The sequence below is a fragment of the Buteo buteo genome, chromosome 23, assembly GCF_964188355.1.
Source record: "Buteo buteo chromosome 23, bButBut1.hap1.1, whole genome shotgun sequence".
Classification (NCBI taxonomy): Eukaryota; Metazoa; Chordata; class Aves; order Accipitriformes; family Accipitridae; genus Buteo; species Buteo buteo.
The window spans coordinates 16681964-16706489 of NC_134193.1; the positions used below are offsets into that span (position 1 = coordinate 16681964).

Genomic DNA, 24526 nt, shown 5'->3' on the forward strand with positions numbered 1-24526 from the left:
TTTAATGGAGAATCTCCAGCCCCAGCCCTTCCCTGGCCAGGCTGCAGCAACGCAGCTCCCCACTGCTCCCCACCTGCACAGAACGAAACGCAGGCTGATCAATTCTGTCCATCACGGTGACAGAAAGGTAATTTCCTGCCCTTATCACTCTGTGCTGTCTCAGGCCGGGCATGGGTTTGTTTCCCCTCCAACCAAATGGTTATAAATTGACGCTGTTCGTGGGCTAGTACTTCACCCTGCCTCAGCTCAGGTATGAAAGAGGCATGAGGCATCAGAAAAACAAAACCGAAAAAGCCTATTTCTCTCCTACTTCCCATAAATAAATATCACAAGTGGAAAGTCACTACAGAGGGCTCTGAGGCTGTAATGTTTGCTACCTCACAGAAAAGTAACCTTTTGTTTCCTTGCACTTCATGTCTCACCCTTTCCGTAGCTGGTGCACAGATTGTACCAACACTAAGTACTGTATTAAAAGAATCCCAGTTCCCAGCACCAAGGCAGAGGCACCCCAGCCTTGCCCCAAACCAGGCACAACTCCCCCAGAACACCTCATTGCCTGCAAAGACACATCACCCTACTCGAGGTTCAGCACCCCTCTTCCTCCCATCACGGAAAAACAAAGTCCCACATGCTGCAGGTGCTCTCTGCTCATTAGGGTACCTGGAAGTGCAGTCAGGAGAGGTGAAATGAGGACCAAAAGATGGATGCTGTTGTAGTGGACAGCAGGCCATGTGCTGGTGGGTCTTTATTTGGATGTCTAGTAACAAGTGAACGTGGTGGGGAGTTGCAGAGACCGGGCACAGGCAGTTCAAGAGAGGTTTGGGTGGGTTTAGGTTTTTGTTTGGGTTTTTTGCCCAGGGATTTGGATTTACATCCTCTTGTTTTTCCAGGAGTTCACCCGCCGTGCAATGTCGAGATGAAAAGCACATTATCCTGGTCCTGGAGTTTATAATCCAGCTCACCCTGCAGGCCAAGAAAAAAAAGAAAAATGGTTTAAATGTCATTTCCAAATACTAGCTGCAAAGAGAAAACAGCTCATAAAAAGATGGTGAGTGTTAGGGAGAGCAGAAGGGGATAGACTGATGTTTTCATCGTAACGGAAGCAAAGGTGAGAGATCAGACAAGGAGCTGACGTTCATTATCCCACACCACTTTCTGGACCAGGGTTTTGACAGAACAGGTGGTTGCCTGAGGCAGGAAAATAGTTAAGGGCTGTTTGTTGTCTGAGCACAACAGTGGGCTGAAAAGGGAAGATATTTACCAGTTGCCTGCTTTGGTAGAAATTTCCCCAGGGCTGCCTTCACCTGCTACGGCACCACCTTACTCTAGCGAAGGGGGTCAGCTTGGGGCTGTGAAGCTACCCAGTACTCACTAAGTTGCTAGCCCACACGTGGGGGAGACCTGCTAGCAGCCAGAGGTGCGAAGCCCGTTGCCAGAGGCCAGGGAATACGGGTGATCTTTCTTCAGACACTGGCTGACTGATGAGACTCAGCAGGTTAGAGAAAGGCTCCAGGCTTCTGAACAACCACAGTACAATACAGGGAGAGAGATCCCAGCCTGCCCCTTCCCCCTCAAATAGGATGCTTCGCTTGGGGCAAGAATCAGAAATAGCTTCTCTGAGAGCAACCACAGAACAGACAGAGCAATATTTTCAACAAAGAAAGTCAAACTGAAGGAGTACAGACCATTAGTTCCCAGTCTGCGTCGTTGACGAGCACCAAAATTCCTGGCCTCCTGCAGAAGAGAGAGAAATAATTAGGATACAGGGCTGCTAAAAAGCTTTGCAAATAGTTAAGAACAAGGGATGTTACAGCACAGATCACAAGCTGACTGCCTATAAAGCCAAAGAGAAAAAGGAATCCTAGCACGGAGGTGGAAACAGGTACAGTCTGTGCCCTTTCTAGATCAAATAAAGGGGAGGCAGGAGCAATCCCAAAGCTCATTTGAATCAAAATGCACCATTCCTGAGGTGCTCCGAGATGACTACATTTCCTTACGATGTAGAAAAGCCAGGTAATTAAAACCCATGCGCTACAATCAAGCGCAGAGAGCTCGATGCAAAGGTAGGGAAAGCTATTCCGGTGCCCCTACCAAAGGCACTAAACACCCGGGATCCACTCCGAGCCCCTGATTACAGGCAAAGGGATTCCCCTTCTTTGATCTTCAGTGTCCTGCAATTGTCTCTCCTGTTACCAGGGGACCTGGCACACGCTTCAGCTCACAAAGATCCGTGACGAATGTTAAACACCCCCAGCGCCACCCCGCAGTCAGGGATGGCTTACACAGCTCACTCTGCTCCATTTCTCTTGGCTTTTTTTTTTTCCCCTCCACGAGGTTGGCCCCATTTTGACAATAAAAATACATTTCCCAGAAGAAATATTTGTTGGCATTTCTCCGAGTGACTGCTTCAGTCCCAGTGATGTCAGCAGGGAACGGACAGACCTGCTAAAACTCCTGGAATTGAGGATACAGGCACTACACTGCTCCAGGTGACAACCAAGAGGAAGTATACATGGCCCTGCTTCAAATTTAAGGTTTAAAGATTTGGGGTGAGGGCTGCAAAAAGATGCTCTCTTTGGAACAGGGTGAGGTGTAGTGTGGGACACCTCCCGTTATCACTTTAGCAAATCCCATATTTTCATGGTCATTAACTTGCTTCTTGCAACCAACAGGAAAAACGTATCCCAAACCATGGGGATCAACAGAGAAACACAAGAAGGATTCATAACAGCTGTACTTACACAGATTCCCCTTGCATAAATAATTCTGGTCGTTCTTTCAACAGATTCTGTTTGATCCACTTTAGCAGGTTTCTGATATCCCCTGAAAGGAGAAAGGACAGCAGTTTACAAACTAGCTGACGACTCCTAGCTGATGCCAGAACAAAGTGATTGTTTATCCACAAAAGAGTAGATGAGGAACATGCAAGACGGATGGCGATAGCTGCAAACCTCCAGTCAAAGAAACCACCTAACAGGACTGTCCCTTACCAGCATCTAACGGGCAGCCCTGCCTCAAGGGAGCTCAGAGCTCAGGGCTCTGCCCCAAACCTCACGGTTTGGCAGAGGAGGTTTCCCACAGAAAACGCATCCCGCAGAGAACGAATGCAGTTTTTGCTGAAGCGCCAATCCAGCAGGAAACTGCAGATGTTAAGATTTCTTTAACACATCCTATATCCTGCACGTTCTGTTATCACCTAACAAATTGATGTTTAACTCTCTCTGTGTTTAATTAGATTTAAAAAGTCCAAACAAGCAAGCCTAAGAACCTGAAAGGAGTAAAGGCAGATACTACTGGTACCAAAACCAGCACAAACTCTCAGAGTTCTGGGGCACAAACAGGTACATAACCACGCATTAAACAAGCACGCAGGCACCGGCCACAGTAGTTGTATTTGGACACTTGCAGTATGCCTTGGCATCACACCTGCTGCCATGGCGTGTTCCCCATGCTGTGCCTGCTCCCTCCTTCTACACTTTGTGCTTATAGCTTCTTTATTAAAGCTCAGCCTTTATCTTTCCATTTCAGTAGGTGACAGGAAGGATTTGTCTTCATGTAAAAGGAGGAGGAGACAGTGCTGGCGGGTTTTTATAGTATCAATTTTACTTTGTGAGGCAAAAACAATTTCTTTAGTGATAGCATCAGTTAATTTCCTATTGGAGAGGTGAGAAGCGACAGAGGGGGGGAATAATCCGTTACAGGGTTTAGAGAAGCTGACAAATTGCAATGTGGAGTTCTCCTGCATTTGCTTCTATATTTCACTGTTCCACAAACCACTTCATCATTCTGAATCCACAATCAGTTATTCTCCCGGGGCTCCTTTAAACAGCCCTTTGAAAGCCCCGAAAGAGTTTTGTTTGTTTTCAAGGCGCGAGGAAGCTTTTCGAAGGCACAAATCCACCAGTGAGGGCTGGAGCCCCGCTCGCAGGACAAGCGGGGACGGCTGGATGGGTTTCCACATCTGTCTCACGTGTGGTAACCTCGCCATAGTCACGGGGAACCTTTCCACATGCGTCTCTCCAAGCTAAAATCAAACTCTGCGTACGATTCCCCATGTGTTTACTTCACAACCAGCAAAAATAAACGCTCTTGTAGCAGCTTGACTCAGTGCTTGCCTTACCCCAGGATTTTATGGGATCACGGATGCTACCCAGAGCAGAGCTGGGGTTCTTCCGAATAACACTACCCCCACCACTTCTGTCACACCAAGGATGAACAGCCCTGGCATAGGCAGGTGCACATCAACTAGGCGATGGGGACATGTCCATCTGCAGCAGATGGGGGCCTCTTCCTGGGGAAAGGGGGAGGGGGATGCTCTGAGATTCCCTCTGTTCCCCCCTGGTTTCCCAGGGCATCGGTGCCTCCAGATGACAGCCTGAGCCCTGGCACACCCATCCCACCGTAGGGCTGCCTGGAGCATGACAGGTATTGCTGCCTCCGAGCACTGGATCACTCTGATCAGGGCAGAAAGAGCTGCTTTGTGCCTTAAAACTGCCCGGTGAGCTGGATCACCTGCCTGGGGCCAACCCACGACTTCCCTTGTAATGATATGTAGTTAAGAGCACAAAATAGACCATTTTCTGCCACTTTCCTAGCAACATGCACAGGGGATGGCAAGTGCCACTCAGAAGGTATATATATACTGTGCTGGTCAGTCAGTCGCCAGAACAAGAGTTAACTATATTCACCTTCCCCTGAAAAATGCTGCTGCAATGTAAAGCCCTCAGGATCTCACACCCAAACGGCTCCTGCTCTCCATCACCAAGAAATGAAAGCCAGAGAGGAAGAAAGCCGGAGAGGAGCCTTCAGGAGGAGGGGGGGCTCAAAGGGGACACCAGCCCCACCGCAGCAGCGCCCGCGAGCTGTTTCATATTTATGCACTTGCGGCAGGGCACACAACAATGAACTGTGCCATATACCATTCTCCTTGCATGGAATAAGCAGCCCTTTCCTCTGGGACCTTTCAGGAGAGATCATTTAAACAGAAACACGCTGCACCAGCTGGATAAAACACAGCCACCTAGAAGCAGCCTGGACGAAGGGGCGAGAGGACTGATTTATTTGAGGCTGAGCTAGAATACTCCCTCACCCCTACTCCTTCCATAATAAATGTTATTTTCAGCCCCACCTGAGCCTACATTCATTTACTCCTCCCCAGAAGTCACGTACACACATATTGAAGAATTTAGACATTAGGAAAAAAACTGATACCCCTGTGCATGCCTGGAGCTTCCCCGCTCCGAATGGCAAAAAAAATTAAGACCTCTTCTCTGCAGCCACCCTTAAGACATAATACTTTTGGCTGCTTTCTCAGCATTGAATTTTTTGTCCACCTTCATGTCTCTACATTCTGTACACCAATATTACTAGAATAAATCAATTATAAAGGATGAAAAATGACTAGAGCCACACCAAAACCATCTCCCACAAGTAAGATACTGAAAAGGTACAAGATTACTTCCATTCCAAGTGGTCTGGGGAGAAGCCATCTTGCAGCTCAGTGCTTCAAATAGCAGTCTTGATCAACAGCTCAGGACTCTGTATGTTATCATGATGGACATAATAAGAGGTAAATTATAGCACAACCGCTTATCTCTTGCAGTTGACATACGTAGTGTTCCCAAGACATTTTCTTTCTGATACTACGCTACGGGTCTAACAGGTTTCCAGCTCCTGGGCTGAGGATTTGCTATGCAAACAGCAGGTCCTCTACAAATGACATATAAGGAAGGAAAAAAATCTCAACCTGGTCAGGCACCACATCCGCTGACAAGTTAAACTGTCACTACGACACAGCAATTTTACAGCTGTGTTGGTTCTGAAGCTGGCCCCCATCACAGAACAGAGGCATTTGCTATTTGCAGGAGCACAGTTGTACTACACATGCTGCCATTTGGCTGCAAAAGCAACCATGCATTTTGGCCCTGGACTGAGGTCCAGGTGAGAGCTGAGACGATGCAGCATTTCGCTCCCTCATCACCAACTCAAGTCCAGCTCATCCCAGTAATGACAGATATTTTTACCATTGCTGCACAGTTGCAATGAAATCCTTTTGGTAGACTACTCCATTTGAGGAGTCACAGCAAACAAATTTCCGCACCAAAAAATCCACTCTAATTATTGTTAACTGTCCTCACCATTGGCAGCATCAGCAGAGAAGCCAGAGTGAACAGGCCAAGGAAGCTGAAATATTTTTAAACTGCAAAGGAGGGACTGAAGCACATGGTAGGAAATCCCTGTCTTATTTGTATACAGAGACAGCTTCTGTTGCTTGTGCTAACAGTACATCAGACCTTCCCAAATTCTCAGGAAAAATAATCTAAAGTTAATTAAAAAAAGAAAAACCAACAAATGTTTGAGAAAACTGTTTAGTTCAAGTGCACAGATGGGAGCTCAAATCCACAATACATGCATAAAACAAATCACCCAGCGAAACACACAGCTAAGGAAAATGAAGTGTGTGCTTGCAGTGACACAAAGTCATTGGCTTGTCACGCAAGCAGACAGGATGCAAAAACTGCAGCGAGCGTGCATACAAAAACCCAACAGCGTCGGCTCATTTGCAGCCCAGCTGCATCATAAACACTTCTGGTTGTGGCAGACAGAACTGCACAGTCTGCTTGGTCCCCTTGCATATCTTCCAAGGTCTGATCTTCTGAATTACCACAACTGTTCCTTGATGAAGAATCTGCTGAGCTTCCTCTGCAAGAGAAATGCATCTAAGACTCCATTTTAGCACTGCCTGGAACAAGAGCCCAGGTTCATTTGCACCCTCAAAACCAGGGCTGAAATCCATAGATCTTTCCTAGCTCAATAAAACCTCCTGGGCCTGACAGATTCATCAGTGATAACTCAGCAAAGAGGACACTCGCTGTGTGCAGAGAGAAACCAGGTGCCTCAAATAAGAAGCACCAAGCTGGGTGTTGCACTAGAAGGATCTCACACTGAACTGATAAATGTGCAGAAACGCAGAAGAATTTTGTGCAACTGTAATACCAGTTGACACAGACACGCAGCTCTCTGCTCCCAGGGAGCTGCACAGGTCGCTAGCAGATTCACACATGCACACATGCAATAATCAGACACCTCCACGTCCCTGCCTTAAAATCCATATACAAACCCACACAAAGCACAAAGTGCCTCGAAGGGCACCCAGAGGGTGTAATTACACCCATATTCTTGCCTTGGCTGCAGAACTGGAAGCTTATTTCAGGGAAATAGGGGAATCCTATAAAGGCCAAACCATGGAAAATTCCCTTCTGGTCCATAATAAATAAGATATATGCGGCACTGGTCACTAAGGGGTCAGTGCTGCAAGCGCACAGTGCTTTCCCGGGCCGCCTTGCGGATACCTCCCTGTGGGGTACCATTTCTTTGACCCAGAATAAGATCATTTATCATACTGACCATGGCTGAGCTCCAATTTGCTGAGGTCACTAACTCTGGACGAGCGCCGCTCCACCCACATTCTCAGCCACCGGCCTGTAACCATGACAAAGCCCCTTCCCTGCCGCTCCTCTGCCATTATTCCCCCTGCCTGCATGGAAATGTATGGAAAGACAATTTGTATGCCCCTTTCCCTGCTTAAGCAGGTTGTTTTTAAAATAGACGAACCAGCTCCCAATACCTGCTGCCCCTCCAGGTGCATGCCTTCCCTCTGCTTTTGAATCTGATGGCCCTCCAGGAATCTGCTCTCTAAAAGAGCTTGTTACAAAACCTGACATAAGGGATCCTTCAGACTCCTCCAGCCTCCCATCTGATATGCAAATCATTCGCTGAAGCAGACGATGGTGTGCCATAAACTGCAGAAGAAGACCTGGAATAGCTGATATAAATGGAGTCACAGGCAAATGGGTTCAGTACTATACAGAGTGAGCAGCAAGGCAAAATTTTGCAGCAAGAGCAAAATCCATTTTCTCTGACAAGTGCACAAGCCAATCCTGCCACGCACTGGAGTGGGCAGTGATTTAAGTACTAGGGAAAAAATTAGGGGGTAACTACAGCCAGACATAAGAGAATCCCAGTCGTTGCTCTCATCTGTTCTTGCCTGCTACAAATGAACACCAAGGTCTTGGTTTCTGTAATTTTTAATTGCTTTATGACATCTTTTTCTCACTTCTCAGCTAGAAGAGCAACACTCTCCTCCATTTTCTTGTGTCCACAAAATGGGAAGGGATTACAGGGGTCTTTCATAGCCCTCCTGTTAGCAGTGAAGACTCAGATCCCAGCCATCACCCAGCAATTCTCAGCCCTGAGATTTTAATCACAACGCTCATGAACTGGAGAGGAACTGCTTGGGATCTTCCACTCCCCACAGGTTGCTGGTAGGAGAAGACAAGTTCAAGGGATCTCCAATCCCACTTGCTAGCCAGCAGCAAGCCTCCAGATCCATCAGCTCCCATGACAAAAAAAGCAGCTCCGAGCTGATTCTCAGGGTAAACCTAATCCCTACTCGTTTCCAAAGTCAGAGCATCTAATCCCGTAACACCCAATGCTATTGTCATGTCAGGCTCCCAAATAAATGCCAGTGCACCAAACTGTCTCTTTTAATTAGGATCACAGATCACTAGTGCTGGCCTAGGGTCTTGCCTCTCCTTCAAAATTGTCAAAGGAAGGAACCAAGAGTGCCTCAAAGACTATCGCACTGGCAGCAAAGTGCCAGATTGGCAATTGCAGACATTAAAAATAACATCTCCTTAGCAGGTCCTGTGATTTTATCCCTCTGCCAGTGCAGAATTATTCTCAAAAGACCATCCCAAGCTTTGCCCGCTTTAAGATGCCTGAGCAATGTAGACCTACTACCAAACCCCAAGGAGACTGTGCCATGGTCTAATAGTTTTTGCAGTCAGGAATCTTCTGCTAATGCACCAAACTCCCATTCCTTCATCCCTCCCTATCAATCTATGCTAGATGATATTGCGTCACCCTGGCTATAATCTGTCCTTCCCAATGATGAAGGAGATATCCCACCTCATCACTTTTCCATTCATTTATCCTGCTTAACCTTGAATGTTTCTGGTTAATTTTTTTTAAGCTGCTCAGGAAGACAATTCAGAGAATGCATTACTAACTGCAGGCGTAAAGCTTAGCCAAAACCCATCAAACTGAAATTTCCCCTCTCTCCTATTTTACCAGCTTCTGGGTTTTGTGTGCATGCACGTGCACCGAGGGTTAAAAAGGAAAACCTTATCACTATTACAAGAGACTACAAAGAGCTGATGTGAGACCCCAGACCACAGAGGAAGGTGGCTGCTCCTGCCAGCATGCAGAGGGATTCCCCGACAGCCTGGCACTGCCCTGCACGCAGCCAGCCTGGCTGAGGGAATCCCGTGGGCTGGGCTGTCCCTGGCACTGCCAGCTGGATCAGAAAGTGCCTTGAAGTCAACTCCTTGCCCCCCTCCCAGCCTGGCTGGTGTCCCCTCTGGCTGCTGGATGAGTCAGTGTTTCAGCTCGGCTCAGGAACTGCCATGATTTTATTCCTCTAAATACAGAAATTGCGCAGCGTCCAGTCCTCGCCTCTCACTTTCAGGCTCAGATCTGCTTTGCTATTATTAGACTTTCATATAGGGCAAGCACCATTAAACCGATTCCTGTCCACCCAACCCAGCCACCCCCACAGATACTCCAAGCCCCTCAGTCTTACTTGAAAGGGGAAAAGAAAGGGCCAGTGAGATGATCAGGGTGGAGGAGAGGGGGGGTAAGATTTACAAGTGAATGGAGGTAAGAATGGAGCAGTTTGTGGGATAAAGGGGCTGCAGAGGGAGCTTTACAGATGTGCAGAGGGACGGCGGCTCATTGTTTAATTAAGCAGAAAGTGGCTCTTTTGAAAAGCAATTTTGCACAGGAGCTCTGAGCTCAGCAAACAACTCCTGCGAGTGAGGGCAGGAGGAGAAAGGAACAGCTGGCCCGGAGCCGTGTGAACCGCATGCTAAGCGGTTTAAAGGGCCCGGATCCTCCTCCCCAGCCCTGCTCCGCTGCCACCCTCTGAACAGTGCTGTCAGCACAGCAAATCCCACCAAGAGAAAAGAGAGAGCAGAGAGGGGGGGCTGGCACAGAAAGGTTATCCTGCTAGGTGTCCACACTGCAATACAGCGGCTGGGAAGGAGGGTGGAACAGCCAGGCTTTGTTATCCCAGGGATTTGGTCACACACAAGAGCTGGTTTCTGGGTGCCTGGGAAGCTCCTTCCACAATGAGTTGGGATGAGCTGATCCGGTAACACGGCTCCACGGCCTCCCAGGAGAATGCTGGGACCGCTCCTGCGAGGGCGCGCATTTGGTTCCCCGTTCCCTCTGAAGGACTCGTTCCTTGCACAGAAGCGACGCGTGGCCTTGCTGGGACGGCGACCCGAAGCTCTGCACGCAGCCGCTGAGCCCCACACCAGGGCTGCAAACGCAGCAGGGACCGCTTGATTGTGGCGGCAGCAGACCTGCAGCATCACACCGGGCTCCCAGGGCTGCAAATGCAGCTCCTTGCACCGATTGCTAGAAAGAGCAGCCGGGATCCAGGGCTGAGCTGGTCCAGCCTGAGGTTTCACCCTGCATAACCCACTGAATCCCCCTTCCTTGCCAGCAAACACATAATTACCTGCCTGAGAGAGATGCACAACTAGTGGAATAACCCCAGAGTCCTTTGAGACCTGCGAGTACCATACACCATGGTTAAAAAGATTTGACTGCATCAAGTTCCATAGAGCTATGGGGGTTTTCTATCATTCTTCTAATAAGCCTCTGCATTACCAAATATATTTTTATTCTTTCTTTGGAGCAAGTTTTAAAATGTTAGGAATAATAAACAGAGCAATAAAAGCATTCCAGAATATTAATAACTTAACTATGATGTACTACCTAGCAATAGCACTGGGCATTTACAGACAATTGATGCCAACTGCCACTCTTGATTTTACACGTTGTTTTGGCATAGCACCCCAGTCAACTCTGAACATGTGCCATCCTGTATTTTTTAAGCCACTCGGCCTGTAACACAGGTCTGATCTCTTGAGATCCTCAGGCTCTTTTCCGAGAGGATGAATGATCCCAACTCCCTAGCAGTCCTCCATGCTGTGCAGAACAAGGACCCTGGAAAGCAAAGCTCTCGAGGAGCAGACCACGCTCCAGGGATTTAATATAAGCAGCAATTGGCAGATTATTTTAATTTTCCCTCTAAAAAAAATCTGATTAGCAACAGGCTTTTTCCCTGGGGTTTTGGTAAAGGGAAACCACAAACAATTACCAAAACACACTGATTAAAAATTTATCCTTCCAGACTTGTAAGTGCCAAAACACAAAGTGAATTCTTGATTACCCAAGAAGGTGCTGAAACTGGTCACTGCTGCTCCAAAAACACAAATCCCATCACTGAAACTATGGGAGAAGTTGGAATTCGAAGGCCTGGACCTGCAGCTGAGCAGCCTGCAGCACAACTGCCAGAGACTTTACAAAGAGCCCCAACCTCCAGATACAATATCCAGTAGACAGCACAGCAGAGAGGTTTTGTAAGCACTCTTCACCAGCATGACGCTGGTGAGCTAAACCTGAAATGACTACAAGGGTTAAACAATGCCAGTGACTTCCTACCCTTCCAACAGCGTCCATGCAACTCGCATGGCCATAGACAAATCCACCACTGTGAGTCCCAGCGAGATGGAGGAAGGAGCTCCGGCATCACTTGCAGAGCAGTCATACAATGATCTATTTGATTACTGAAGCACTTGGTTAAATTACTGTGGCTTGTTTCAGGAGGAGGCTGCCAAATACATTTTCAGTTTTTAATTTAGGGTTTCTCTCTTTTATGCTCCATTGTCTCTAATAGCCTCTTAGATGCTTGAAAATAAAGTTGATTTCCCTGCCAATTTAATCCTCTCTCCATGTGACAAATATCGTTATTCCCCCAGCTGCTTTCTCCCACACACACTGTTTTTATGCAGAATAAGCCAACAGGGCATTAATGCCTTTAGATCCTCTAACAGCATTATCAATGAGATCATCAAAATAGCCAACAATTTGGGACAAGATTCTTGTTTAACTTGAGGTCTTCTTTCCGCAACAGCTCTAAAAGATCACACAGTCCTGCACAAAGTGTGGCTTAAGTAAATCTGTCTGCCTATGCAGATATATCACACCTTTTTAAGTTCCTACTTGGCAGCAACTTCAACATGCAGACTAAGACAGCTCTGCTTTGGAAATAAAGAACTGCTGTTTTACTGATGTTAGGATACAAAAAGCCCGTTGGATTATAAAAATAGGTCCCGCCACACAGCTGTACCCCTCGTGGCTTGCTCTTGTCCCATTTGCAGCTTCCTTCCTCCTGCCTTTCCTAATCCCTCTAGGAGCCCACCTCCAGGCATCGGAGAAGGACAGAGAACCAAATCTTCTTGAAAAAGTTAACTGGATCTGGAACCCACCTACTTTCCACCTAGTGCCTGTTACCAGGAAAAAGGAAATGACCACATAAGACTTTGTTCAAACAACATTATTATCATTCAGAGAACATTGTCCTTGTCAACTATGGAGCACAGCTTGTTTTATTCATGTAAATATTTGTACGTATTTCTTCATATAATTTTCCACCTCCCCTCACCTCTGGGATATATATAAAAATGCCTAAACAATTAAAATATAGCTGGACCCAATGTCCCCGAGAGAACCAGCTGCTCTGCAAAAAGGAGGACAAAGACAAAAATAACCTAGAAAGAAAGGGAGAGTGGGTAAGAGAGGCCAAAATGGCCAAAAATAAGCTTGATGGCTAATGAAATCAGTTAAAATGGGGTTAGAAGTGCAGGTCTTCAAGCAGTGTTCATACTACAGATCTTTCCCCAGAGTATTAACTGATGGACATGCAGGGTAAGGTAAGCAACAGGATGCACCAAGTAGAACTCAGCTGTTTTATTTCTCTAATTCTTGTAATTCTGGCTGCACGAGGGCAGCAGGGAACATACTACATCTTTCTTTACCCAGAGATAGGTGAATTAAACTTTCTTAATGTGAATGAGGAAAATACAAGCATTAGGAGTAATATAAAAATACAAGAATTTACCAAATTTCTTGTTCACATGTTTCTGATCCATTTCTACTGATTCCTCACTTCAATATAATTCTCATCCAGAAATATTATGAGGAGTGTCTCCAGTGATCCCTTACTGTCAGACGGTAACTGCACGTCTGACCACCCCATCCCTGTGCTGGGTGTAAATGTCACTATAGCAGAAGCCTCACAATTCAGTCTCTGCTCCTCAGCTGCTGCAATCCACAACCTGCCCAAAAACTGAAACCTCCCTGTCACTCAATGCACATGAAAACTGCAGGCTGCAAATCAGGGGAGCTGGCAAGTGGGCACACTGTCCATTCTGCCACTCTTATTACAGGGATAGCAGCATCTGAAAAACAAGGCAGCGTGAAAAGCTGGGGGCAATAATGTGTTAGATGAATGTGGAATGAATCACTGGAGATCATGAGTTTGAACCCTGAGACTGAGCCAGATCTTCAGGGAAAGATTTATCCTTTAGGATAAATCCAGCTCCTCGTGAAGTCTACAGAAGTCTTCCAAGCAACTTCAAGTGGGAATGGATTAGGCTACATACAACTGCACCGCCAACAACCATCAGGCTAGAAGGATATTAATCCCCTCCCTTCCCCTGACAAAAATAAACATCTCATGTAATAACCCCTTCTTCCTGAGCATCTGATCATGGTTTTGAACACCACCAATGCTGTGGGTATCAGTGGGTATTTGAAATTTACAGAACACTGACAAAAACGATGCTCTAGCCCCCAAGTTTATAAACCAACTAAATGAGTGTTTTGGCATTTCTTTACTACCTTCCATTTAAGGATCTTAAGTGCTTTAACAGTGCTGGAATTTAATGCTGAACTCTCTCGTGATACATGAAAGTATCACTACTACTTCACTAGCAACAGGGGAAAGTTAAGCAACACGACTAAACTCACAAAGCAAATCAGCATCAGGTCTTGCTTCTGGATCCCTAGTCCCTGTCCTTAACCACAAGATAACATACTATTCCAGTGCTCCTATTATATTTGAATTACACATACTTAAGTCCAAGCATCAAAAGCGCTTCTACCAATCTCTAATTACTTCCAGGCATGGCAAGAAGATTTCAGGCCTGAAGATCCACAGCACATAGATTATGGTATTAGCCATTCATGAGATATTAGTTGTTAGCATTCCCCAATGCTTTGTATTATTTCAGTTTATAATCCCACTCTCAAAGAGCATAAAGCATTGCTATCTAGCTGGAAGAATTCAAAACATACCTGCGGCAAAATTACGTTGCAACTGAAGTATGCACACACATAAGGAGAAACGAGAGAGTTAGTACAGCACTTCTCAGTATTGATATTCCAAATCACAAGCCAGAGATTATGACTATTTATCACTGGGACACTCAAGTGTTTAGCTTAACAGCATCTTATCTTTTATTGTAGAGAAGGCTATATGCAGGATGTCCAGTATCATGTTCGAGCATTAGCTTTGCCATTTTCAACTGCATAGTTAATATAAAACGATTACATATACTTGAAAGTCAAATGAGTAGATAAAATACATTTATGTTATATTGCAATACACACACTCACATATCTATATATGATATATATAAGCACACACACATACATATGCCTCTTGGAAACCTCAGAACAGGGAAGAAAAAACAAAGGAGAGAGGAGGTTATTGGTGGTTTCAAGTATCAAGCAAGACAAATGTATACTTGATGGAAACATTCAGAGGCCATTGTCTATCCAGGAGGAGGGATGCAAAAGTTTTAAGGAAGGACTTGATTCACAAGTGCTTAGAAGACAGGAAAGATGCTCAAACTATTTCTGCTTGGTTATTTACTTTGAGGACTAACCATCATCTGCCAAGCTATCTGATCCACGGCACGTCGGAAAGTGCTTTTAAAACACATTGATTCTTGTTGCCAGCTAATGAAACTGCTGTACAAACCAGCTTTGTTTCATTTGTTGTCATTCTTTCAAGTTATCTAACAGGTTCTGATACTCACAAGGCTCTGGTTGACAGGGCAAAGTCACCTGATGCTTTTTGACACCATCGAACAAGAGTTCTGCACCACCTCTGAAATAAAAACAATGAACCACTGAGATTTTGCTTTATTGTCAAAAGGAAGACAGTACAAAAGAGGCGATTTACATAGATGCCACAACAGAGAAAACAAATGACACACACTATATTTAGCACAGGATTCTCTTTGTCCTTTTTTCCTCTCACAAACCACAAGTTCGTAGGGGAACTTGCCATCTCCCATCGCCAACACACACAGGAGGCTCCATTGCGGGCCAGAACCCCACGGTGCCAGGCATCGTCCCAACAGAACAGAAGATGGCTCCCATCCCAACACACTTAACAAACTGCCGTGCAGTGTCTAGCCTAACGCCCTCCCTCTCCCTTCAGCTATTGGCATTGCTTCAATTCAAACAATATTATAGCCACCATGCTACATCCAACATCGCTCATCCCTAACACCTTTTAGCCAGAAGTCTCAAGGCATTTCACAAAACATGAAAAATCGTAGCATCCTTCTGGAATAAATATTCCCCCACTTTCCACTTGTGAACAGAGAGAGGAAATGACTCACATGAGGCTGCACAGCAAGTCAGCTGCAGCGCCAGCAGTCCTTGAGTCCTGGCAACCCTTTCTTGATCTACTTACTACAAAGCATTCCCTCTCAGGAGGGACTTGACCAGGAGAAGCAAGCAGAGCAAGCAACCATGATGATAAAGTAAAAATAAATAAATAAATACACAATCTTCCTCCACTGAACAACCTGACGAACATCCCTCTTCTGATATTCAGAACATACTGGGGGACTAGCCTCAGATAACTAAATGATGGCCTCTGCAAGCACAAGAGATCAAGTGTGAGCAAAATATGCAGAGACAGGCAAGTACAGGAGCTGGTCCTCACACCTGAAAAAAATGGGATTTAAATTGGGTCCAGGTGCCTAATCTCCTTAGACTTAGAAAAAATAACTGATTTTCATAACTGCAACTTACAAGCCTCAGGAAGCTCCTCACCTATATTCTTTTTCTGGAAAAAGAACAGTTGTGAAAATCTTGAGCTTTACAAACATAAATCAGTTTTCCTGATGTTGTGAGGCCACAGGCCAAACTCAGTCTTAGAAGATTATGAAACTTTATCATGTGAGTAGGGACAAGGATATTAAACACAGATGCTACTTTAAGATACAGGACACAAGCAGATAATGCAAGCTCTTGACTCCAGACTGAACAGGGTGGTCAAAGTTTTAACAATTAGGAAACTCTTAAAAAACTCTACTCACTTGATACTCAACTGAGGTAAAAAAACGATCAACCCGTTTTCAAAGGGCATATAATTGTGGCAAAATGTTCTGCCAACTTAAACATAGGTTACTTTATAAAATTTTCTTATGAAGTTACTTTCTGGAAACTTATGGGTGCCTTGCATCCCTTGGAGACCAAGACAATAAAGAGAGGTCTTTAAAATAAATAATCCCCACGTAAATATCAACAAAGATACATCCAGACATTACTAAGTTCCTTTAAATTCAATATCTTAAAATGCCACACTAGGTTTTCTTGGCTCTGCAACGGAAGAGCACAACAGAACCCTTGTTATGCCCTCGGCAGCGTTACTTATATGCAGCAACTCTCCTAAAGAGCACTCTGTTGGTGTTCTTACACCAGCTCACAAAAAAGTTATCTGAAAATTGAAGCAGTGATTATTAACATGAGCTGAGATTCATGCGAGAGAACAAGTCACAGCAATTATATGAAAAACATTTTTTTATGTAATGAAAACAAGGTCACGCTTTGTTACAGTGGGAAATGTAGATTGCAAGATAAGGTCCTTCTGTAATGCGCTAGCTGTGGGGAACTCAGCTGTGATTTGTACATAGAGAGCTCATTTATGCATTTCCAAGGGAAGCAAAAATGCATCTCACTCTTCTGGGAAAATTAGGAGACTTACTGCAGCTGGAAGTGGGAAAGACTGAGGAAAGGATTCTTAAGGAGAAGGGTATTTAAAGGGTTATGGCATTTCTGTGTTCATGAAAGGGTGGGAAAAAGCAAATAAATAGTAGCCTTTTAGCTTCTACTAAAAGGAGGCTTTAACAAAATAACACAAGTATTTCCACAAATATGCACAGGCTTCCACTGAAAACACTTCAACTTCCCAGTGCCAGTGCGCTAGCAATGCAGATACTACAGCAACGAAGACCTGCGAACCGAAATGCTACAAAGCAAGAACCTGGCTATTTTACACTGAACCGAAATAACTGAAACACAAAGCAAACCGAGCGCGCATGTACACACACACAAACACACGCACACATGTATATGTACAGAGAAGAAAAGCCGAAAAACGAGTGGAAGGTTTTTATAAATAATTTTAATTAAAAAAAAAAGGTTAAAAGGGGAGAAAGGAAAGGACTTGTACAAGACGCTCACACAGAGACATAAGCGAGGCCTCGGCGCCGAAGGGCCGGGCAGGGCAGGCCGGCCCCAGCACCGCGCTACCCGGGCAGCACGGCAGCGCTGCGGGAAACCGCCCCGCCGGTGCCCGGCCCCTCCCGGCGGTGCCTGACACCCCGGCCGGGTTCCCCGGGGGGGGCGGCCGCACCCGCCACCCCGGGCCGCAGCCCCGAAGCCCCGTGACAGCGGCGGCCCCTCAAGGCCGCGCGCAACAGCCGCTCCGCCTCAGGGCCGCGGCCGTCTCACTGAGGGAGCCCAGCCCGGCCCTACCCTCCGCCCGGGTCCCCGGCCCCCGCCGCCGCCGCCGCCCGCGCTCACCCGAACTCCACCTGCAGCGACACGGGCGCCGCCATCTTGGCGGCGGCGGGCGGGAGGGGAAGGCGCGCGCGGGCCGCGCCGGAAGTGCCGCATCGGCTTCCGGCCGCCCCGCGTTGCCCGGCAACGGCGGGAAGGAGGGGCGGCCCCGGGCCCGGCGGCCGCCGCCGCCGCCGCCGCCGCCGTCGTCGTGTAGGGCCCGACCGGGCTCCCCGCGGTCTGACCGGGCTCCCCCGGGCCCGGCCGAGGCCGCAGCCGCAGTGGTGCGGGCCGAGCGGGTTGGCCTGGCCTAGGCAGAGCCCTCAGCGGGGCTTCCGCGGTGCCGGGGCCCACCGGGCGGGCGCACGCTCTCCTCAGGGCTGCTGGAAGGGAGGCCCGTGCCTCCGGAGGTGTGCGCTAGGCTCTGACGCCCGGCGATGTTATTTTAAAATACCTATTTCTGCATTAAGGTCACATCTCGCTCTACACAGAGCCCTTTTTTCACATGTCGAGAATGCTTCCACTGCGCAACGGCAAGGAGCCGCAGCAGACGTTTCCCAGCGGTGAAGCCAACCTGCAGCCTGGCAGTTAATTTGAATTTTTAGTGGGGAAGCAGAAATAGCCAGGCCTGGTGAGTCTAACGGCCGCTCCTGTCACCACCATGGAAGATGGGCTTCTGCATGTCAGAGGAGGCGGCAGTTCAGCATCCCCTTCTGCTCGGGGGAGCCTCTCCTAGCGAGCATACCCCCACGGCACCGGGCACCTTCCAACACCACGTTAAACAACGCGGCTCACATCTGTCGCCTGTTTGTTTTCTCCTCCGTCCCCAGAGGGACAAGCGTGTACGCGGGCGGGATGCAGCCATGGCGGTGACAGCTGGGCTGTGCAATGGCGCAGGCTCTTCTCCCCCACAACATGGAGCTGTACTGGGCAGCACTGGTGGAAAAACTGCAGCCCCTTAACCCTCCCTCCACTCCGTGGAGGGTTTGGATTTTAAAAATACATGTACGTGTGCACACATGCACATAGAAGTGTAATACATACGCATATACATGGTGCATTATGTGTAAGGGGCATAAATTTACACAGACAGATTGCTCTTCGTTTATGCTAACGGAGGTCAGAGTATGCCTAACCCCGAGAGCAGAAGGTGGTGGTGTTTGTAATGGCCTTTTGTTCTCAGAGGAGATCATTCTCGGGGCTGGGCCCCAGGAAAGGCCGGTCCCCAGCACAGATGAACGCTGCCGTCGCTGCCAGGGTTACGTGATGGCAGAGACGCGAAGCTGTTGACCGTGGTCTTCATCCAAAAATTCCAGCTGGATTTTAAGTATCTCTAAATCCCGAGGCTTTTGAGTATCTCAGAGATACGGCCCAGGATGTTGAACTGATTGTATGGGAAACCAGCTGAGGAAAGAAGCCTTGGATGAAAATCTTACTTCTATACTCTTCAGAAATGACTGAAGCACTCTGTATACAGAGGATCTGGTAATCTGGACTCCAGATCAGTGTTTGCAGTTATGGTTTTACATGAGCTATTCTTCTTGCTTCCAGAAATCATTTATGAGGCCAAATAATAGAACTGGCTCCTAAAAGAATCTTGATTCCCAAGTTACAGAAATACAACAAAATATTACAGATTTAGTGTTAGTACTTCCCCAGAAAAGCAAAAAGAAATTAAAGAGAACAGTAATCATAAATACCAGTTTGGCTCATTCAAGCATTCAAAGCTGGTTACTGTTAACAATTGCCCTGGAAATACAGTCAGCGAGCACATGAGATATGAGGGACATTTTTATGGACATCGTGTGCTTGGTTGAGGAGCAAGTCCCATCTCTGTGCTGGGTGCTGAAATCAGAGTATCACAAATTCTCTGGCATATGCTTGGGGATGGGGAAGGCAAGCACATAATCTCCTCGATAAAGTGTAATGCTAACATTGTTGTTTCTAAAGTGCTGTAAACATTGATGGTATTTGATAAACAGGCACATAAAGCAAAACTAGCTAAAAACAAGGCTTCTGCCTTGAATGCGTACCCCGGGTTCACTTTGCTGTAACACGCCGTCTTCTCATTCAAACCCAGGGATGTGTCACTGTGCTTTACTTAAGCTAAACTTCTCTTTTTATACCCAATTTTCCATGGCAGATCCCTTACTTGGTCCCAACCGTGGTACGGCACTGGGCAGGACCAGGCGTCCCCAGGTAGCTGTGGTGCTCACCCAGGTTATGCAAAACAAAAGAACAGGTTGGAAATTGAGCCTGGCAATAAAGAGGGTTTAATTTCTTTTGTCTCAGTCCTGGCTTTTTTTTTTTTTCCTGCAGTTTGCACGCTTTTTTCTCTCCCCTTGAGTGCAGAAGGGGCATGCCTCCATCCCTCCACTGAGGGTTTATTCTGGAGCAAACGGTTTAGGTCGCCATCACATTTTACAGGGAAACGTAGTTTATAAATACAGTGGGGCCCAGCACTCCGAGGAAACATTTTATCAGAGAGCCCCGAACTGACGATTCAATTATTTTTCAATAAAACATCAGGGGAATGCGCAAACAGCTGCTCGCATCCTTCCACACAGCAAGTCAAACTTCAAGGGGAACAATAGCTGGGGAAAGGGGAGCCATCGCGGAGGCGGCGACAATGGGTTTCCTTACTCGGGGCTTTGTTTGATTTCCCCGTCTCAGTTTTGAACTCCCTCCACCGGAGAAAAGCGAGGGGGTAGGACGGGGAGAGGGGGAAGCAGGCAGAGGGGAAGGAGGGTCAGTGGGAGTTAAAGCCTTTTGCAGCCTTTCTCTCCCATTCATGTGGTAATTGGGTGTCAAGCAGAGATCAGTAAGATGGAGCCCGGCCTCTGTGCCCGGGTTAAACTGCAGCAGAAAGAAAGCGGGAGCTGAACCGATGGAGGCCTGAATGTCATTAGGGCGGGAGGAAGCGCCTCTCCCCCAGGAGCCCTTCTGCCGGGGTGCTGGGCTGGGGGGGCCGCTTCCCATTCAGGGCATCCCTGAAAGCGGCCAGACAAAGCGGGAGGGCGTCCGAACAATACCGCACCCCCGGCTCTACCTTCAATAGGGAGCTCTAAACAGGCGTTTAACCTTCAGAACAGCTGAAACTGATACTCAAAGCTGAGGAGGTGGCTGGACCGCCACTGTTAGCCTCTTCCTGCGGCCGAGCCGGAGGCCACTTGGATGGCCGGAGGCGAGGAGGGAGGCCGTGGACGGCCTCGCTTCCTCGGCCCCGTTGGCACAGCGCTGGGGGTGTGCAGGGCCCTGTGTGGGTCATGGGAGGTGTCACCTCCAGGGCAGGATCAGACCCCAGCTCCTGCTTGGGCTGGTGAGACGCTGGCATCCCCAGGGACCGCTGCTCAGGACCCTCGAGGATGGGGCTAGAGGAAGGCAGGGCCACACCGAGGAGGGGGACGCGTCATAGTAGGGATCGTATCCCAATCCACAAGCCTGGGATCATTTGGCAAGGGATCTGGGGAGATCGGGGCAACGACACCCCTCCCGAGCAGGGGGATGCCCCGGCCTGGGACAGTTGCCATCACCTGCGATTCCCGGGGTTGCCAGCCTGTACTGCATGACCCCAGCTGCCCAAAGCTCTCCCAGAGCCTGGCCTGGCATCATCTGTGCCTATGGGCGGGATTTTTAATCAACCAGGAGAAAAGAGGGTCAAATCCTGGGTTATTTTGGAAGGCGGGATTTGCCACTGAAACGGGCCAGGCTCAAAAAGAGCGGAGGAGGACGTGTCCCCTGCTCCCCAAGCCTCCCCCTGCCGCACAGCCTGGCCATCCTGTGCTGTGCAGGAGCGAAGTAGCAAATGGCCCTGAAGACATTTTCTTCCCTAGTGAAGCCTTTCTGCTTTAAGGAGGAAAGCTGCCATCCCTTCCGTCTGCATGCAGCATGACAAGACGCAGGCGCTTTCCGCAGACCATAATTTTGATGGAATCCCCTGCAACACAGCCCCTTCAAACTGGAGGGGGAGAAGCTGTCCCTGGCCCTGCTCGTGGTTACACTGGAACCACTCAGGGGAATCGCATATTTCCATTTCTAAAGAGCGCACCAAAGGATAGTCCCTTCTTTAGTCCAGAATATTTCCCTCTCGCTGCTTAAAGGCAAAGCTAGCTCGCCAGCGTGTGGAGGAGCAGGCGGCTGTCATTGTTTGGGAAGACTCCAGCACGCCAAGAGTGGCAGGAGGAGGCTGGAGAGATGCAGTGTTAAAGACTGTCACAGACTTTCTCAGCGGCAGAAATTAATTTCACCCAGAAAGGTCCTGAGCAGCTTGCAAAGCTGCCACCTGCATTTAGGCTAAAATATGGTCCAGTTTTGCACACCAAGCATGGCCTGGCTGAGCTGGACCTAGAGCTAGAAAAAGACTATGATCAGAGAGAAAGTTGCAGCATTATTTTTTCTTAATGTTATTGTCACTGTCCAGGATGCAGGGTCTGGGAGAAGCAGTCATCTCCATGGTGAAAAGTACATTTGGTTTGTAAAGCTCTTTGGCTTTGCTTGAATTAATAGGCTAATAATAACCCAGGAAAGGATTTTAATGTTTTCTTAACCTCACGCAAACAGCTTTTAAGTATTTTAATTAAAAAAGAATAATACCTCATACTTTATATATAGTACTTTTATCTATACCCAGCTGTTGAGCCAGACTAGCGTATTGATCAAAGGAGTGAGATAAGTCTTGCAAGGTGTCTCTAATCATAGAAAGAGGATTCAATTAGCGTCTTCCTTAAAATCGCACAAATAAAAAGAAATTAAAAAAAATCAGACTATGATTAAGCACTGGCTGCTTCTTTCCAAACACCTCTCTGCTGGAAGTGCTTTGTCCCAGCATTGATCCCGGGCTCAGTACCGCACTTGCACTTGTATTCCTGGGCTGAGAGCTTCAGAGACACTTGTACCTAGTCTTCATTTTTCCAGAGGAGCTGGGACTTTAAAAAGGGCCCAGGATTTCAACCCAAAGCTGACAGCCAACAGAAAAACTCTAACTGGTGTAGCTGGGTTTTGCAGGGAGTCTTGAAGCATTGCCAAGTGCGACACAACCCTCCTCAGTAAGGACAAACAGTGCAAATATGAGCCACCAGATCTCCAGTGGGGACCAGAGCTGCTAGTTTTAACCCCCCCAACGCCACATTGCCATCAGCATCCCCAGGCAGGGCGGCTCCTTACAGCATAACTCACAGCTACAAACACACCTTCATGGGGCTCCCCTCTTCCTGGGAAATCCGGCACAGAGGCGTGCGTATGTGGTACGTGCACGCCCCAGCTCTCTGGCACAGCATCGTGCTCCGTCGGTACTGCTGAGCTCTGCGGGTCTCCCCTATCGAAGGCCTGTGTATCAGTGCCCCCGGTGCAGTTTGCTGAGCTGTTTCTCAGTCATTCAGCATCTCCATCTCCCCGGAACAGGAGCTCTCACCTCTGGGGGGCCTGTACTGCTTCTCTTGCCTGCACCCTGCAACTACAACCTTCATCCCACTTGCAGCTGGCCGGGAATGTGGGGCTCGGGGTGAGCTCCCTGCTATGCTTCGGTCAGGTCCCAGCCCCTCGGTTGTGTCAGCACCAGCAAGGGCTAAATCCTGCTCCTTGCATGGGCCTCAGCTGTGCCTATAATCCCCATCCATCTCCAAAACCCAACAATACAGGCCAGTCTCCACTTGGATGGGCTTACTTGCAAATAAATAACAGCCATACTTCCATAAGCCTCCAAAGCTATTTGCATCTGTGTTTAACAGGCAGTGCCCTGAATGCCGGATTTGCTTGGCTTTTTTAACCTAACATGCTCTCAGACAGGAACACAGCGCTGAGCCTTGCCCTGCGGCCCCTCTTCCTTCAGAGCAGCTTTGTGTGCAGGGCAGCACGGCCATTTCTTCCAGGAAGGGAGAGCACGCTCCCACATCCTCCTGTACTTCTTCAAACCATCCATCTCCAGACAACGACCCCCAGGACTGACTTCGGGGAGGGCAAGTTTTCACCCTTAGCAGAGGGCTGGGTGAGGCCAGGCAATTCGGGTCACTGCCCACCACCTGCCTGGCACAACGAGGTGACCTCGAAGTCTCCGCCAGGCACAGACTCCGGTCAGGAGCCCGAGTGGAGGGGAATGCCAGCGCCTGGGATTGCCGCTGGCCTCATGCTAGACTGTACCCGAAACATCTTCTCCACCTCAGACAGGGTCTGACCTGTCCCCTGCCTGGGTTACCTTCTCCCTGCTCCCAGCGCCCTGTGCTCCCCTCCCTCCGCTTCCCAAGGGTCTGAACCCCCTGGGGGGGGCGTGAGACCCCAGGGGAGCCCCTAAAGCTGTCCCCCCTAAGAGGAGACGTTTGCCGAGCCCAGCCCGCCCTCCACCGGCGGCTGCGAGAGGAACAGCGTCCGAAAGTGGGACCGGAGCACCCGCAGAGAGGCAGCAGCCATCACTGCACAGCCTGCACCGGCCCCCCGAGGCCAGGGGACCCCCCCGCAGGCAAAGCCACCTCGTTCGAAGGCTGAACCCCACAGGCACTGCAGGGCTGTGGGGATGAGGCCTGTTTTCCACTGAGCTGGGGGGCTGCTTTGGGACAGAGGCTGTCCCAGGAGCTGCACCCTTCCAGGGGCAGTGTTGGACCATGCTGCTCTGCCACCCCCCATCCTCACCTGGCTCCAAGCTGGGCCTGCCCCAGGGTCACTGTGTCCAAGGGACTGAAAAACTAAAATTAAAGCTTTTAGCTTACAAGATGCTGGAGAAGCCATCAATTTGAACATGCCAACCGCTGCATCTGGT

At 48.4% G+C, this 24526-nt stretch overlaps 1 protein-coding gene across 1 annotated transcript; it reads right to left on the minus strand.

The window, feature by feature from the left end:
• Positions 1-710: 710 nt before the first annotated feature.
• On the minus strand, positions 711-17908 carry URM1 (ubiquitin related modifier 1). Its single transcript, XM_075055266.1, has 5 exons — positions 17803-17908; positions 15018-15088; positions 2742-2823; positions 1686-1734; positions 711-963 (listed from the first exon to the last, which is right to left on the minus strand). The coding sequence occupies exons 1-5, from the start codon at positions 17835-17837 to the stop codon at positions 895-897; spliced, it is 306 nt and encodes a 101-aa protein (XP_074911367.1). The 5' UTR covers positions 17838-17908; the 3' UTR covers positions 711-894.
• Between the last annotated feature and the right edge of the window lie 6618 nt (positions 17909-24526).

Excerpts from the sequence above, each read along its gene's own strand:
- URM1 (XM_075055266.1), bottom strand. The coding sequence starts at position 17,837 with ATGGCGGCGCCCGTGTCGCTGCAGGTGGAGTTCGG. Across the intron at positions 15,089-17,802 it reads TCGCTGCAGGTGGAGTTCGG|AGGTGGTGCAGAACTCTTGT; the intron begins GTGAGCGCGGGC and ends TTTTTATTTCAG. Across the intron at positions 964-1,685 it reads ACGCAGACTGGGAACTAATG|GGTGAGCTGGATTATAAACT; the intron begins GTCTGTACTCCT and ends CTTGGCCTGCAG.